This window comes from Phaenicophaeus curvirostris (genome assembly GCF_032191515.1).
Source record: "Phaenicophaeus curvirostris isolate KB17595 chromosome W unlocalized genomic scaffold, BPBGC_Pcur_1.0 scaffold_35, whole genome shotgun sequence".
Classification (NCBI taxonomy): Eukaryota; Metazoa; Chordata; class Aves; order Cuculiformes; family Cuculidae; genus Phaenicophaeus; species Phaenicophaeus curvirostris.
The window spans coordinates 2641611-2655338 of record NW_027206664.1 but is presented as its reverse complement, the minus strand read 5'-3'; the positions used below and the strand labels follow the sequence as shown (position 1 = coordinate 2655338).

General features: G+C 38.9%; 1 protein-coding gene across 3 annotated transcripts in view; it reads left to right on the top strand.

The window, feature by feature from the left end:
• Positions 1-13728, top strand: part of LOC138733825 (ubiquitin-associated protein 2-like) — a 112757-nt gene that overhangs the window by 63518 nt on the left and 35511 nt on the right. For all 3 annotated transcript variants that reach the window (XM_069881311.1, XM_069881310.1, XM_069881312.1), the window contains exons 9-11: positions 5726-5778; positions 11273-11340; positions 13133-13322. In XM_069881311.1, the coding sequence (XP_069737412.1) occupies positions 5726-5778; positions 11273-11340; positions 13133-13322 (311 nt within the window). The remainder of the gene's footprint in view (positions 1-5725; positions 5779-11272; positions 11341-13132; positions 13323-13728) is intronic.

Here is a 13728-nt window from a genome sequence, read left to right as displayed (position 1 = left end):
TGTGCTCCATTGAGCTCTGCTGTGAGCTCCTTGAGATGCAGCTTTCTAAACTTCATATAAGTAATTTTCCCCTTAATCAGAGAAGACAGTAACAGGCTCAGAGTTTAGGAGGGCAGCTGTCTAGTCACTCTGAGTGCCTTCTAGTCTGTAGGAGAGTGACACTGAGTATATTAATGATTATTGAAAGGGAGCTCTTTTGCCAAAGATGGCATCTTTCCAAGGAATTACTTTTGAAATTACTTCGTGCTATAGCACAAACAGAAATGCACCTTTGACTCATATTATTTTTTCAAATAAGTTTATCAGATAATGAGTTAGAAGGACACTTAATGATTTGAAAATTCCCCTAGGAATACTGATGCTGTTGCTTGCTATATCGTAGCAGAGGGCACGGTATGTTGTCACGAGTATTGCAGAAGCAATAAGGTTAACTAACTAAAGAAAGAAGACATAAAAGAAAGGCATGAGGAGACTGGAGAAAATTCACTGGTTGTTATTACTGAATGCAACTGTAAGGATGTGGCTTACAAATGACTTTGACTTGTGCTCCGCTTCCCAAGCGAGCTTGAATGTTTTGTGACTCTCCCTGCTAACTCTAGGTAGCCTTCATGTGCCTCCCCTGTGGCAACCTCTGTTCCTTCTTGTAGGCATCTCCTCAGTCTTTGGTAATGGAAGAATTCTGCCCAAGAGTAGCTAAACAGATCCCCATAAGAGTACAAATGTGTTTATATGAGAGGTTTGCTGCTGAGCAATCAGTTTGGGGGGAGTTCAAAGTGTACTAGTTGATGTGTGAAGCTTCTTTTTGGATGCCAAGTGTGTTTTTGCAGTTAGGCTGTGCACATGTTACCAGCAACTGCACTGAACTTCTGTAACACAACTTAAGGCATGTCTGTGAAAGCTGGGGAGCATGGCATGGAGAAGAAGGCAGGAGAAAGCATTTGGGAATTTTCCCTGACTTTGTTAGATTAATGGTTCTTAGGGGTATGGATGAGTGAGCGTCAGTGTGGAGAGTTCCTGCAAAAATCATTTGGCTGGTGGAAATTTAAAGTAAAGGAGTTAAGCGTGAATGTTCTTTTTGGGTGTTAAGTACCTTTTTATTGCTAATCTTAATTTACTTCCAGTGCAAATGGAAAAGGCACCATAACTGACAAAACAAAAATGTCTCTATATAGGAAGTGTGCTTCATTTTACAGTGCTTCTTTAGACAAACTAGGAAAATAAAAAACAAGTCCCAGAGCCAAAAAAAGAGATCTCTTTAAAATGAGTAGGCTTTAAAATGGAATAATTTAGTTTTGTCCAAGTGGGAAGCACTTTCAACCTTGTGATGGAAAGCATCTTGAGGGTTGGTTATTAGAGGAGGCTGCAGCTGGGTTAATAGTTTTAAAACAGAAGAGAGTTCTGGGAAGGAAGATGGAAGCAGTGGTAGGGGGAAGGAGTGGCCAACAAGGTATGGGCTGGAAGCAGGTTGTACAAAGTCGAGCTGTTGTTTTGGCTTGTTAATCACAAATATTAGTTTTCAGTTGATTTTTTTCCCTTAATTTACAGTGCTATTACATTAGTTACAAATCAACAGTCCTGGTAATAAATAAATTACCAATGTGCAGTTACTAAAGATGTGAATGAGGCTGATGTATATGTATGGAAATCGATAAAGCCTGCAGTGAGCTAGTGAAGGATCTTGGATAAGAGTATACACAGAGGAAGCGCAGGATGGAAATCCTTCTCTTTATTCCTCATTACTCAGTCCCATTTCTTCTTTCATCTAAAAACAAAGAAAAAATTAGCTCATACTAGCTACTTGGAAACTGGGTGTTTCATCTACAGTTAGGTTAAAAAGGAGATAACTGGGCAACTACCTGGAGAAACAGAACCAGTTTTGCTTATCAAAATGTTTTCTGAAGACATCATGCAAATACTAACTCTCTGTGGAGTTCTGAGTATTTACTAAGTATTTCCACTTTAAGCCATTGCTAGGGAAGGATCAGCATCAACTTTTTCAATTAGAAAGAAATGCACTATTTGTTTCCAAAATGTAGTTACCCCCATATGTGCTTTGAAAGCCTGAATGAAAGGTCTTTCTAGGTGCACCATTGTGTAATCCTATAGAAAAGCTAGCTGATTCTGTGGAGGTAAAATTTAGTGTTGCAGATTGAAATAAAAAGAGAGTACAGGGTGAATCCTTGATATTTCATAACATTTAAGTGTAATTGTATTCCTAATAATTCAGTTCTACTGCATGCTAATTTTTGTAGAAGTAATGTACAACTGAAAGGCAAAGAGTAGGGACAGGTGGGAAGAATCAAAATGACCAATCCTCATCCAAAAGGGAATAAACTTGAACAGTGTGACTGATATTTTCTTACAGGCATGCTGAATATTTGTTCTTACCTTTTTTTTGTGATGTACAAGGTGGTGGGAGATCCCAAACAACAAATAGCAGTAGTTCTTATAAATAAATTATATTGGAGGTGGTCACTTGTCAAAGTAGGTTATAAAAATGGTATTCTGGTAATTTACTGATACCTTCACTTTGATAGTTTCATAAATTTAACAGAAAGACTTCCTTCATTATCTTGGTTATGAGCAGTCTTAAATGACTCTAAAAATGAAGAATGACAAGAAATGACAGTGTAACTGTCAAGGGGGAAGAAGGGAATTGTGTAGCTTGGAATTTAAAAGGAAGTTGTTGTCTTTTTTAAAGACTGTTCTAAGAGTCAGAAGGAAAGTTTTAAGGAAACCTCAGGTCATTATAAAATGTGAATGTAATCCAGAAGGAAAGGAATAGTACATAAGTTTGGGACAGACCAAAATAAAATTATTTGGGGGCTAATCTATGGCTAATTATTAAAAAAAAAAAACAACAAAATCAAATAGTGTGACAGGAAGTGAGGAACTGGAGGAAAATAGCTGAAGATTTACCCAAAACATATAGTATGCTTTTTATTTGCTTTATAACTTTCAAAAACTGAACTTGTTACAAAGGGAAACAGGAAAGAGTCACAGATAGACACCTAGATTGAAGTTGCTAGGACAAGAATCCTTGAAAACAAAGGATAATTTTGGTGGTAAGCAGAGAACTCTTAAATTGCGATGTTTTGAAAGGCACGAGGGTAAAGCTTGGGAAGAGGATATATGGAGTTGCAATAGCACCAAGGTGGTTTTTGGACTAAAATTTTTTTGCAGTGTGTAGAAACCTCCTGGTTAGGGGCTGTTTGGTAAAACGTGAGCACAAGATGTTTCCAGCAACTCTATATTGCTCCACAAAGCCAACACAGAGTGGATGCTATCTTGCTCAGGACCTGCCAAATAGTTTTGAATTACAAGGTATAAATCCCCTCTCCTCCCCACCGTGTGTTTATCTCCATGGTAGACCTGTTTGCCTCACTGTATTAGTGCCATTCAACCCTCCTCTGCCCAAGATGCTGCTTTGTAAAGGTTTATGAAGGAACGCACTAATGTAGTGATGGCATTAGTTAAAACTGGATTTGATGCTGTGTTCAGGAGGCTTGTTTCTGGATGAATGTGTCTCAGAGGGTTCCTGGTTAAGTAAAAGGAGATGATTAAAGCAATAGTTCTTTCACTTTTGTACTTGATCAAAGGTGATGATAGCAGGAACTTTACTGCTGGTGTTTTCTTTGCTTGTGGTTATGTAGTTTAAATGAGAGCTCTGGTTGCTGCTGGGTTAACCTTCCCTATGCTTATGGTGGGCAAAGCCTTCCACGTATTGCTCTTGCAAGTCTCTCCCTGCTGTTACTTATGGAAGGCGTCAGTTTTTTGCATCTGTAGGATAGTTTCCTGTAGGTTTCCCATTGCTGCATGCTGTGGACTGCACGCTGTCCTTCAGTGTTCGCCAAATAAATTCTGCCACAAGTTATGTAAAGAAGTGTTTTGCAGCTACACTGGAAGCTTATTGACTTTTCTGCTGCCATTATATGAATTATATACATTTTAAAATAAAATTCTCCTATCAGGGTAAGGGATCGGGGCTGTTCTGCCCCAAAGAGAGAGGTTGGAAAGGAGCCTCCAGAGGCATTGCTTGGGTCTTGAGTTTGTGTATGTTGCAAATAGGATTATGAATGTCGGAGCAGGTGTAGTGATTGTTTTGTTCAGGCTCTGTATGAATCTGTGCATGAAACTGGGAGTAACCTCTCACTGTCATTTGGGATATAGGAGGAAGTTCTCCCAGTGTTTAGGATTAGTCACTGGTTGCAGAGATCACAGAATCACAGAATCACAGAATCACAGAATAACCAGGTTGGAAGAGACCCGCCGGATCATCGAGTCCAACCGTTCCCATCAAACACTAAACCATATCCCTCAGCACCTCATCCACCCGTGCCTTAAACACCTCCAGGGAAGGTGACTCAACCACCTCCCTGGGCAGCCTGTTCCAGTGCCCAATGACCCTTTCTGTAAAGAATTTTTTCCTAACGTCTAGCCTAAACCTCCCCTGGCGGAGCTTGAGGCCATTCCCTCTCGTCCTGTCCCCTGTCACTTGGGAGAAGAGGCCAGCACCCTCCTCTCTACAACGTCCTTTCAGGTAGTTGTAGAGAGCAATGAGGTCACCCCTCAGCCTCCTCTTCTCCAGGCTAAACACCCCCAGCTCTCTCAGCCGCTCCTCATAAGGCCTGTTCTCCAGCCCCGTCACCAGCTTTGTTGCTCTTCTCTGGACTCGCTCCAGAGCCTCAACATCCTTCTTATGGTGAGGGGCCCAGAAATGAACACAGTATTCGAGGAGCGGTCTCACCAGTGCCGAGTACAGAGGGAGAATAACCTCCCTGGACCTGCTGGTCACACCGTTTCTGATACAAGCCAAGATGCCATTGGCCTTCTTGGCCACCTGGGCACACTGCTGGCTCATATTCAGTCGGCTGTCAACCAACACCCCCAGGTCCCTCTCCTCCAGGCAGCTTTCTAGCCAGTCTTCTCCTAGTCTGTAGCACTGCATAGGGTTGTTGTGCCCCAAGTGCAGGACCCAGCATTTGGCCTTGTTAAACCTCATGCCATTGGACTCTGCCCAGCGGTCCAGCCTGTTCAGATCCCTTTGCAGAGCCTCCCGACCCTCCAGCAGATCAACACTTCCACCCAGCTTAGTGTCGTCCGCAAACTTGCTAAGGGTGCACTTGATGCCTTCATCCAGATCATTGATGAAGACATTGAACAGGGCTGGACCCAGCACTGAGCCCTGGGGAACCCCACTTGTCACTGGCCTCCAGCTGGATTTCACACCATTTACCACCACTCTCTGGGCCCAGCCAGCCAACCAGTTTTCCACCCAGGAGAGTGTGCGCCTGTCCAGCCCAGAGGCTGACAGTTTCTCAAGCAGAATGCTGTGAGAAACTGTGTCAAAGGCTTTACTGAAGTCCAGGAAGACCACATCCACAGCCTTTCCCTCATCCAGCAGCCGAGTCACTTTGTCATAGAAGGCGATCAGGTTAGTCTGGCAAGACCATCGGTATATACCATAGTCTGGCAAGATGCATCGGTACAAATTATGTCTGATACTGTAACGGGCAAGAAATTAGAAATTAAAGGGGGGAAAAAGCTTCCCAAAAGTTTAAATCTGCAGACCAGTTTTCTAGAGCTTCCCATGTTTCCAAATGCCACCTCCTTTCTTTGTGCTCTGCTAATAATGAAAGCATGATTGCTTATAAAACAGAAGAGTTTAAATGATACCATGCTTTCATCTTGTAACTGTTTTCTTTCCTTCCCCAAATTACAATAGGAGCATGGAAAAACTCAATAGAAGAATGGACAGCAGAAGACTGGAATGAAGATGTAAGTGTACCTTGTCGGATAGACCAATTGCTTATTTACCCTTTTCAGAGTTTCTGTGTTGTTCAAAAACTCTTTGAAGCAATACTTTGCTGTATGCATGCATGCAATTATTTTTTTTTTATTTCTTACTGTGTTTCTTGCTGTAATTCTTGTTTAAAATATATCTATTTAGATAAGCTTATGTTTTAAATAAAATTGAATATTAATTTATTTTTCTGGGTGGACAATACATAGATAATAACATTTTAAGTTTTACCCCAAATTAAGTATTTGTGAATTATAGTTCTCTATTGCTCAGTGCTTATGAGTGTTAACCACACACTTCTCCCTACTATTGTGTGGGTATTTAAAACCATATTATCTCAAGACTTTTTTGTAATTAAGTGCTGAAGCTTACTATCAACTTTAGACTCCTCATTTGATGTTTTGTTTAAAATCTGCATAATTGTTCCACTTAGTCTACTTTCTGTTCATAATATTAAAAAAGGAGCTAGTAGTATGCTGAAGTTAACATTTAATTGCTTCATATCTGTTATTTCATCATGATGTGTTGTCTGAAGTACTACAACAATTTTGATTCTAATTCTTTATCAGGCAAAGGATTTCTTCATTTCTGCAAAATATTTGGCATTTGTGATCATTTTAAGTTTTCATTCATTGTATTAAAGCTTAAGCAGTTCAGAAAACAAATGAGGTAGCAAGAAAACTTAGCTTTCAAGAAGTTTTTCATCTTTTATAGGGATATCCGTTATTTCAAGTTTATTTTCAGAAGAGTAATAGGTTGTCTCAGAAGTCATCCCTTTTGCCTCCTCCTGTAGGACGGCATGTCACTAGAAATGTGTGAATGTGTCATACAACAGATACATATCAGTTGCTGCCATCAAAAGTTGACTTTTTGTTTAAACCTGTCCTCTATTTCTGCAGTATATGCTAGAGGTGGACTAAGGGCTAAGGATAGTGAAAATTTCTGGCTTGTTTCTCACCCCTGTTTGATGCTGATATGATACAGCATTTGTAGTACAGGAGGGGTGTTGAGCAATGCTGACTATGGATAGAATTAAAAAAATTAATTATTAAACCTGAGTAAGAGCAGCAGATGAAATCTCTAGCTTGTTGTTAATTTTTATCAATTCTGGAGCACTGGAAAAATCCCTGTAACCTAAGAGAAAGTTGTTTATGTGCCAATGTTCAGAGTGAATGAAATGTTGAGCTGCAGACAAGTTGGACCAAAACATGTCTGGGGTAATAATAAAGGAAAAATTGAATCAACTGATTTAAAAAAAAAATAGATGCATAAGAATACTGCTTGTGCTACTTAGTGTAGTTTTATGGAAAATAGGTCCACTTCAAATAAACCTGATCTTGATTTCTAATTACAAGTTAACTATGAAGGTAGAATATGTCCTTGTAAGAGATTTGTTCTCCATCTTTTTTTCTAAAAGTAATTACATGCTAACACAAAACTTATAAAGTGGATTAAAGTCTGCCTTGCATATTTCAGCAAATCTTTTGCAGGAGGACCCTTACTGAACATGGGGATTTCTAGAAGGGCTGTAAAGGAATCCAGTCCTAGGCCAGATACTATCTAGTGTCTTTATCAATGATTTGGAAGTAAAAATAAAATCACTGATGAATAAAATGTGTGGAAAATCCAAAAGTTATTGGAATGGCAATTAAAAGTAATCCAGTCAGTCATGCAGAAAAATCTGGACCTCTACTAGACTTGACTTGTTCAAATGGAAAATGCCAAGTGCCCATTTGTGTTATAGGAATAAAGGCACACCTCCAGAACAAGGGGCTGTTTTCTGGAAAGCAGCAGCTGAACGTTTTTCAGGATTGTAGTGGATGATGAAAAAAGAACAGCTCGGCATAATCTCCTAAAGGGCTGATGCTGTGGCCAAAAAGAAAAAAATAGGCTATTTTAGTCTTTTTGCCTATAGGACCTCTTCCCTGTCTCTTAATCATTTTTGATTTATATTCTGTATGTGGACTCTCCTGAACCTGATTCTGAAGTGCTGTATCGAATTATTCATTGCTTTTACAAAACAAAAGTTGTGGAAAATTGCTGAAAATTACTTACTCATAGAAAAAGTGCTTGAGAGTGAGATTTTTAGTGTACTGAATCTGAAAAGATTACTTTATTAGCATATAATGGACTCTGGTTTTAGTCTAGCAGACACAGGCATAATGTGAACCTGTAGCTGGAAAGTGGAGCCACAGATTTCAATGCATAATAAACAAACAATTCTAGTAGCATGATTAAAACAACCAAGGAAGCAGATGTATTTGCTGTCTGCAGATGAAGACCAGGTGTTTTTGTGAAGAATATTTTCATTTAAATATGGTGTTCTCTAGTCAGATACAAGTTACTAGCAGGTGAATGAAATTTAATGTCGTTTGACCTGAGAAGGATTAGGTTTCTGTGATCTAATAGTCCTGTCTGGTGTTTATCTTTAGTAGTGAGTATTGAGCAAGTATAGTAGGTCATCAGCATGCTCTTAAATAGAGTGGAAACTAGTTGTATTGAAAATAGGAAGTTATATTTTGTTAAAGGGGGATATTCAGGGAATAGACAATGAAGAAACAGACAAACGTTGAGGTACTAAGATGGCTCTGGGTTTTCCTGTTAAAATTGTGATAATATTCTCCTGGCTAAAGAAAATAAAGTTTAACTACAGAAACTATCAGAAGAAGAGAAATAGAATACATACAAATTGCTGGAAAATAGATGAAGACAAACATTTTCTGTACAATATTGGTAGTCTTATTTTTTATTTGAAACAACAGCAGCACTTTAAAACAGACAGACAAAAATGTATTTTAGTGGTAATGTTTCCTTTACCAGGAAGCAGCGTGAGAACTTGTATTAATTTCTTTAACTTCAGTACATTGTACCAAAACAGTAATAAGGTTTCGTTATTTCTGATTTATGTTGTGTTTTTATGAGGATACTGAAGTATATTTTCCTGTTCTCCTCACCTGTCAACTGGCTGTAGGAGCTGGTAGCTAGTTGCTATATATATTGTCTGTTTGGTGATTGGAGAATGATTCTTATCATGGGAACAGGAGCTGAAAAGCACAGGCATTTCACTGCAGATGGAGGAAATACCCTTGTGAGGCTGACATTTGCAAATGGTTCACAACCGTTCATTCAGTTCTGGGAAAATGCCAGAGCCTCAGTGAAAGATTTGAGTGTAGTGTACAGTGAGCATAAATAACTTTGTTAGGGGTCGATAATGCTCCTTCTAAGAAATGCTAAATACATCTGTGTAATAAAATTTTTCAGCTGCTGCTGCACAAATTGTATGTTTTGACAAATGCAGTAATCCCAGCAGACTCCTGAATTAGGTATTTGGTTGGAGCTTATGGTGTGGAGTTTGCCACAAGGTGTAGTGTAAACTTCAGTGTAGTCGAGCTGGTAGCTGGAGACTTGTTTTGCATGCTGGCTCACTTGAAGAGAACATTTCTTCTTTCATACATCAAGCATGGTTTTGTGTTGTCACAAACTTCCACAGGCTCCTTGATTTGCTTAAGTTTTCAGGATTCATCAGTATTTTGGCCACAGTTAGTCATATCCTGGGTTATGTGAGTATAAGAAACTGTTGACATTACAAAGAATTTAATATTTAACTAAGGGATTGCAGACCATAGGCTGCTGCTCATGCCATTAGCTGACCTCCTTGTGCCTTATAATGCAGGAGTCTCATAACGCTACAAAAAGTATAGTACACATTATTCTAAAATAACACGTATGGTGGGGAAAGGGCTGAACAATAGGGAAACAGCTGTTTTAATTGGAAATATGCTTGAGTTGTATCTTCTTTATTAATTTTGGTCAGTACATATTGTTGTGGGCTGGCAGCATTATGCACAGGACAGAGTTGCATACCAGAAAGATGGGATTAAAATACATTGTACTGGCAGCAAGGGGAGGAAAGAACCGTGATGGCACTTATTTTTTCATGACACACTGTGTTGCATATAAGTGGGTGCTAGGAGAGTACATAAAAATTTGAATTTATCCTCTGAGCAGTAAGTGATTGCTCACTGTCAGCCCTTCTGCATCCTGCTTAAATCAAATGTTTCATAGGAGAATCCCAGTCAGATCACTATGTTCAGATATATATGTGGTTTCAGTAGAGCTACCCATGGGATGGCAGATGAAATTGGCTCATGTCTGTGGTGTCCTTTAAACTGGGCTGCTAGCAAAGTATGCAATTAAAAATGCATAGTTTCCTGGAAGTGCTGTATTCAAATGTCATATTCTAAAGGGATTCTTTGTGAGTATTTGAATAGGTCAATTATTCTTTAGACTAAATACAAAGCTACACCGAAGTAGTTAAGTGTGATTGTGTGCAAATTTAATTTAAAGTATAGCCATTATACGTGCATGTCTTTATCTTGTTAAAACTAACCTGTACCGGCTTATGGCCTGTTCTGGTTTGCAAGTATTCTTGTCAATAGGAAGTTGTAGCTGGTTAACTACTATTTTTTAAAAAAGTAAAGCTATTTTCAAACAAACAAACAAACAACAACCGACATACCCCCCCCCCCCGCAATTAATCAACCCCCCTACAAAGCAAAATTACCCCCTTTCCCCTCCAAACCCAAACCAACCAGCCAACCAGCTTCCCCTTCCCAGCTACCTGTGCAAGTATCTATCTTTATTGTAACAGTATGGTGAAAGCAGTTCAGTTTACTGAGTTTGACACACAGCTGCATACGATGCTGCCAACGTTCAAAGCAATTCCACAGATCATTTTCTGAAAGGCTGTTGAGGATCTCCACAATTTTTCCTTTCACATCTTCTACTGACAAAAAATGAGTTCTTTTGAGTGCTAACTTGATCTTTGGGAAGAGGTAGAAATAGCAGGGAGCCAAGTCTGGCGAATAGGGTGGGTGCTCAAGCACAGCAATGTTGTTATTGGCTAAAAACTGCTTCACAGACAAAATGTTGCGGACTGACATATTGTCTTAATGTTAACTTGCTGTTCACTCTTGCATACCGACGTTTTCTGACAGAGGGTAAGGAAACGTCTGTATCTGAACATGTGTCCATTCATATTGAGTGAAGCAATTGAGCTGAGCATTGTCTCCCTGTGACAGGTTAGAACATGTTCTATGTTCTATCTCTTTGTCTCTCCCTTCCCACTCTTGATTTCTGAGCTGTAGGGTTAGTCTTGGGGTTTTTGTGTCAGACCTCATATTTTTCAGTTAAACTATTGCTCAAACTGATGTAGTTACATCGGTAGACCATTGTGTCTGTTCAGTAGATCAAATTTCTGAACGCTTTAATTAAATTAGTACTTGATTCTGTGGAGAATACTATAATGAATTTTGACTATGTTTTTGTCTTTTTAAGCAGATTGTAATGCTAGTTTGACTTTACTTTTATCTTGAAAGTGCATGACCAAGGTGGAATTTCTGCAGATGTCACAGCAGTGAAGTGTGAGCATGTGTATGATTAAAATACCTCTCCACCCCCCTTTTTCAGCTTTCTGAAACAAAAGTCTTCACTGCTTCCTCTGTTCCAGCTGAGAATCACATGATTCCTGGGCAAAGGTAAGCTCTTACTCCATGTTTTCCCTATACCTTAAAAACCTTCTGCTTAGTGAAGCCATGTTAGCTTGCACATATAAAATATTGAATAAAACACAGGACAGCCCTGGTCAGAGTTTGATCAAGCTAATTTCAAAACTGCAAAAGCCTTGCTTGCAAATTGTTGGTTTGGTGGGTTCCTGTGTTACCTATTATTGACTATAGAAGTGGAGCCAAGCTTACCAAATCCACAAGCATAATACTGTGAAGACTTTGTCTTCTGGACAAAGACTGCTTACAGGCAGGAACAAAAGTAGCTAGGAAAAAAAGTTTTCTGCTGTTGTAAAGGAAGCTCTGGCTTTGCTGTCTAGAAAATGGAAAGCCTGCCCCTGTAGATGCAGAAAGTGTTCAGCATGTAGTGTTTTGACAAATGTCTTAAACAAAAAAGCTTATGTTGGCAAGAAGGTGAATTTCCTGGTAAGCATGACAATTACTTGCCTTAACTGATGATATAGGGTTCAGACAGAGAACCAAAAATATGGCAGTTGCTGCCTTCCTTTGTCTTCACCAAATGCCTGGTCTATGATGTTGTGGAGTCCATTGCCTGCATAAGTCTCAGGTCCCAGGAGAGAGGGTTAAAGTGTGATGAAGACTTTGGTAGTTGGATAGCATGAGATCTGAAAACGAGATGGCCTAATGGTCCCAAACATACTGATATAGCTGTGCAGCTGTACTCCAGACTGCAGCAAAGTTTTTCCTATAACATGGATGCAATCTGAAGGAGGCATGGTGTCAGTTTGCCTACAGTTTATATTCCTTTCCTTCTTAAAGGTGATATGCTCACATGTTCATTGTTCTAATACAAATAGTCTTCCAGTGGATGTTCCTCAAATTATGTTAGTAAATATTTTAGTTCATAAACTCCAAAACTGATGGCTTGCTTTTTGTAGTGGTTTTCTTTTTTGTTATGGCTTTTTTTTTTTCTACTTGCCATAAGAAAATTTTGGGTATTCAGAAATCTATGCTAATTAGTGCTGGAAGCAGCTCTTCAGCCCAAGCCTGCAGTATATTTAGGATAAACTTAAGTCAGAGTTTTTGGAGTAGATTTATTTTATTGTCTGATTACTTTGCTTTTCCTTGGATAAACCTGTGCTAAATATGTGGTAGGGGTTAGTAAGCCATGCTAAATATAAGAAAATTTGTGTTTCTCAGCCTGCTCAGGTATGTGTGGTAATTTTTGATATGGACATAATATCTGAGAAACTTAGCTTTTATTTCTGCTGCTCTTGTGACTTCCATGTCATTACATATTTGCTCAGTCGCTGCATGTGTGACTTTATTTTTTGTCATCCTCATACCCACCCTATACAGATTCAGGACTTTCATCTCTTGCCATTTTTAAAGGGATAGCACAATATACATAAAATGTAGATTATCAATATATATATAATAGGCTTGCAGGCAGGATCCACTTAAACATAATGTGTCTTTTATGACTTGTCTCTAGTTACTTGGTTATATTAAACATATAGGTTATTTATGTGATACATGATGTTATAAATTTGGTAATGTTTGAAAAGAGTGCAAGGATATTTATATTCTAACTGTAGTGGAAGGTTTCAGCTAGCAGAATATTACTTTCTACAAAAAGCTTTATCCCACCTCTTTCTGTATGGCAAGCAAGCAATCTTTGAAAAGACTTTTAGTAATAATTCTGTTACCGTACAGCAACTTTAGTACTGTTAGTGCTTTTTTTCAGTTTCAGCGCAGCCTAACCATCATGTTTATTCCAGCCAAAATTTGCTGTTTCTTGCAGCATCAATTTGGTAACACTGCTTCAAAAGCCTGTGACTTCTACCCAAGAGGCAGAAGGCAACTCATTTGAGGCTCCCCAGCAACAGACCTTTGGCCAAGCCCTAGTCTTCACAAATTCTCAACACAGCACCCAGGTGTCGTCAGGAACTGGCAACTCCAGTGCTGTAAACTCTTATTCTCCTCCACGTCTGGTAAAATTATCTTATGCTCTCTAAATATTCTTCATGAGTAAATATTTAAACAACTTTTTCAGTACTGATCATTTCATGCTGTGTTTCAGTATTTATAAAATTCAGGTTCCAAATGTTGAAGGAATAGAGTTAAAAATTTCATTCCTTCCATTCACACACACGCACAAACAAAGTTTACTTGTGAAGAGTTACACGCCAGAAAACTTTGTTGTGTTATTTCCAAGCAGGTATCTGACTGCTTTCTGTGGAAACCTGTCTATTTCTGAGTCTTGGGCACTTATATTTATTCTCTGAAAATCGATTAATCTGTTAGTAAATATATGCTATTTTAAGATTCTTGGATTCAAGTAAATCAGTATTGTTGCAATCACAGTGGTGAAAGTTGTATCAGTGATAATCAGAGAAG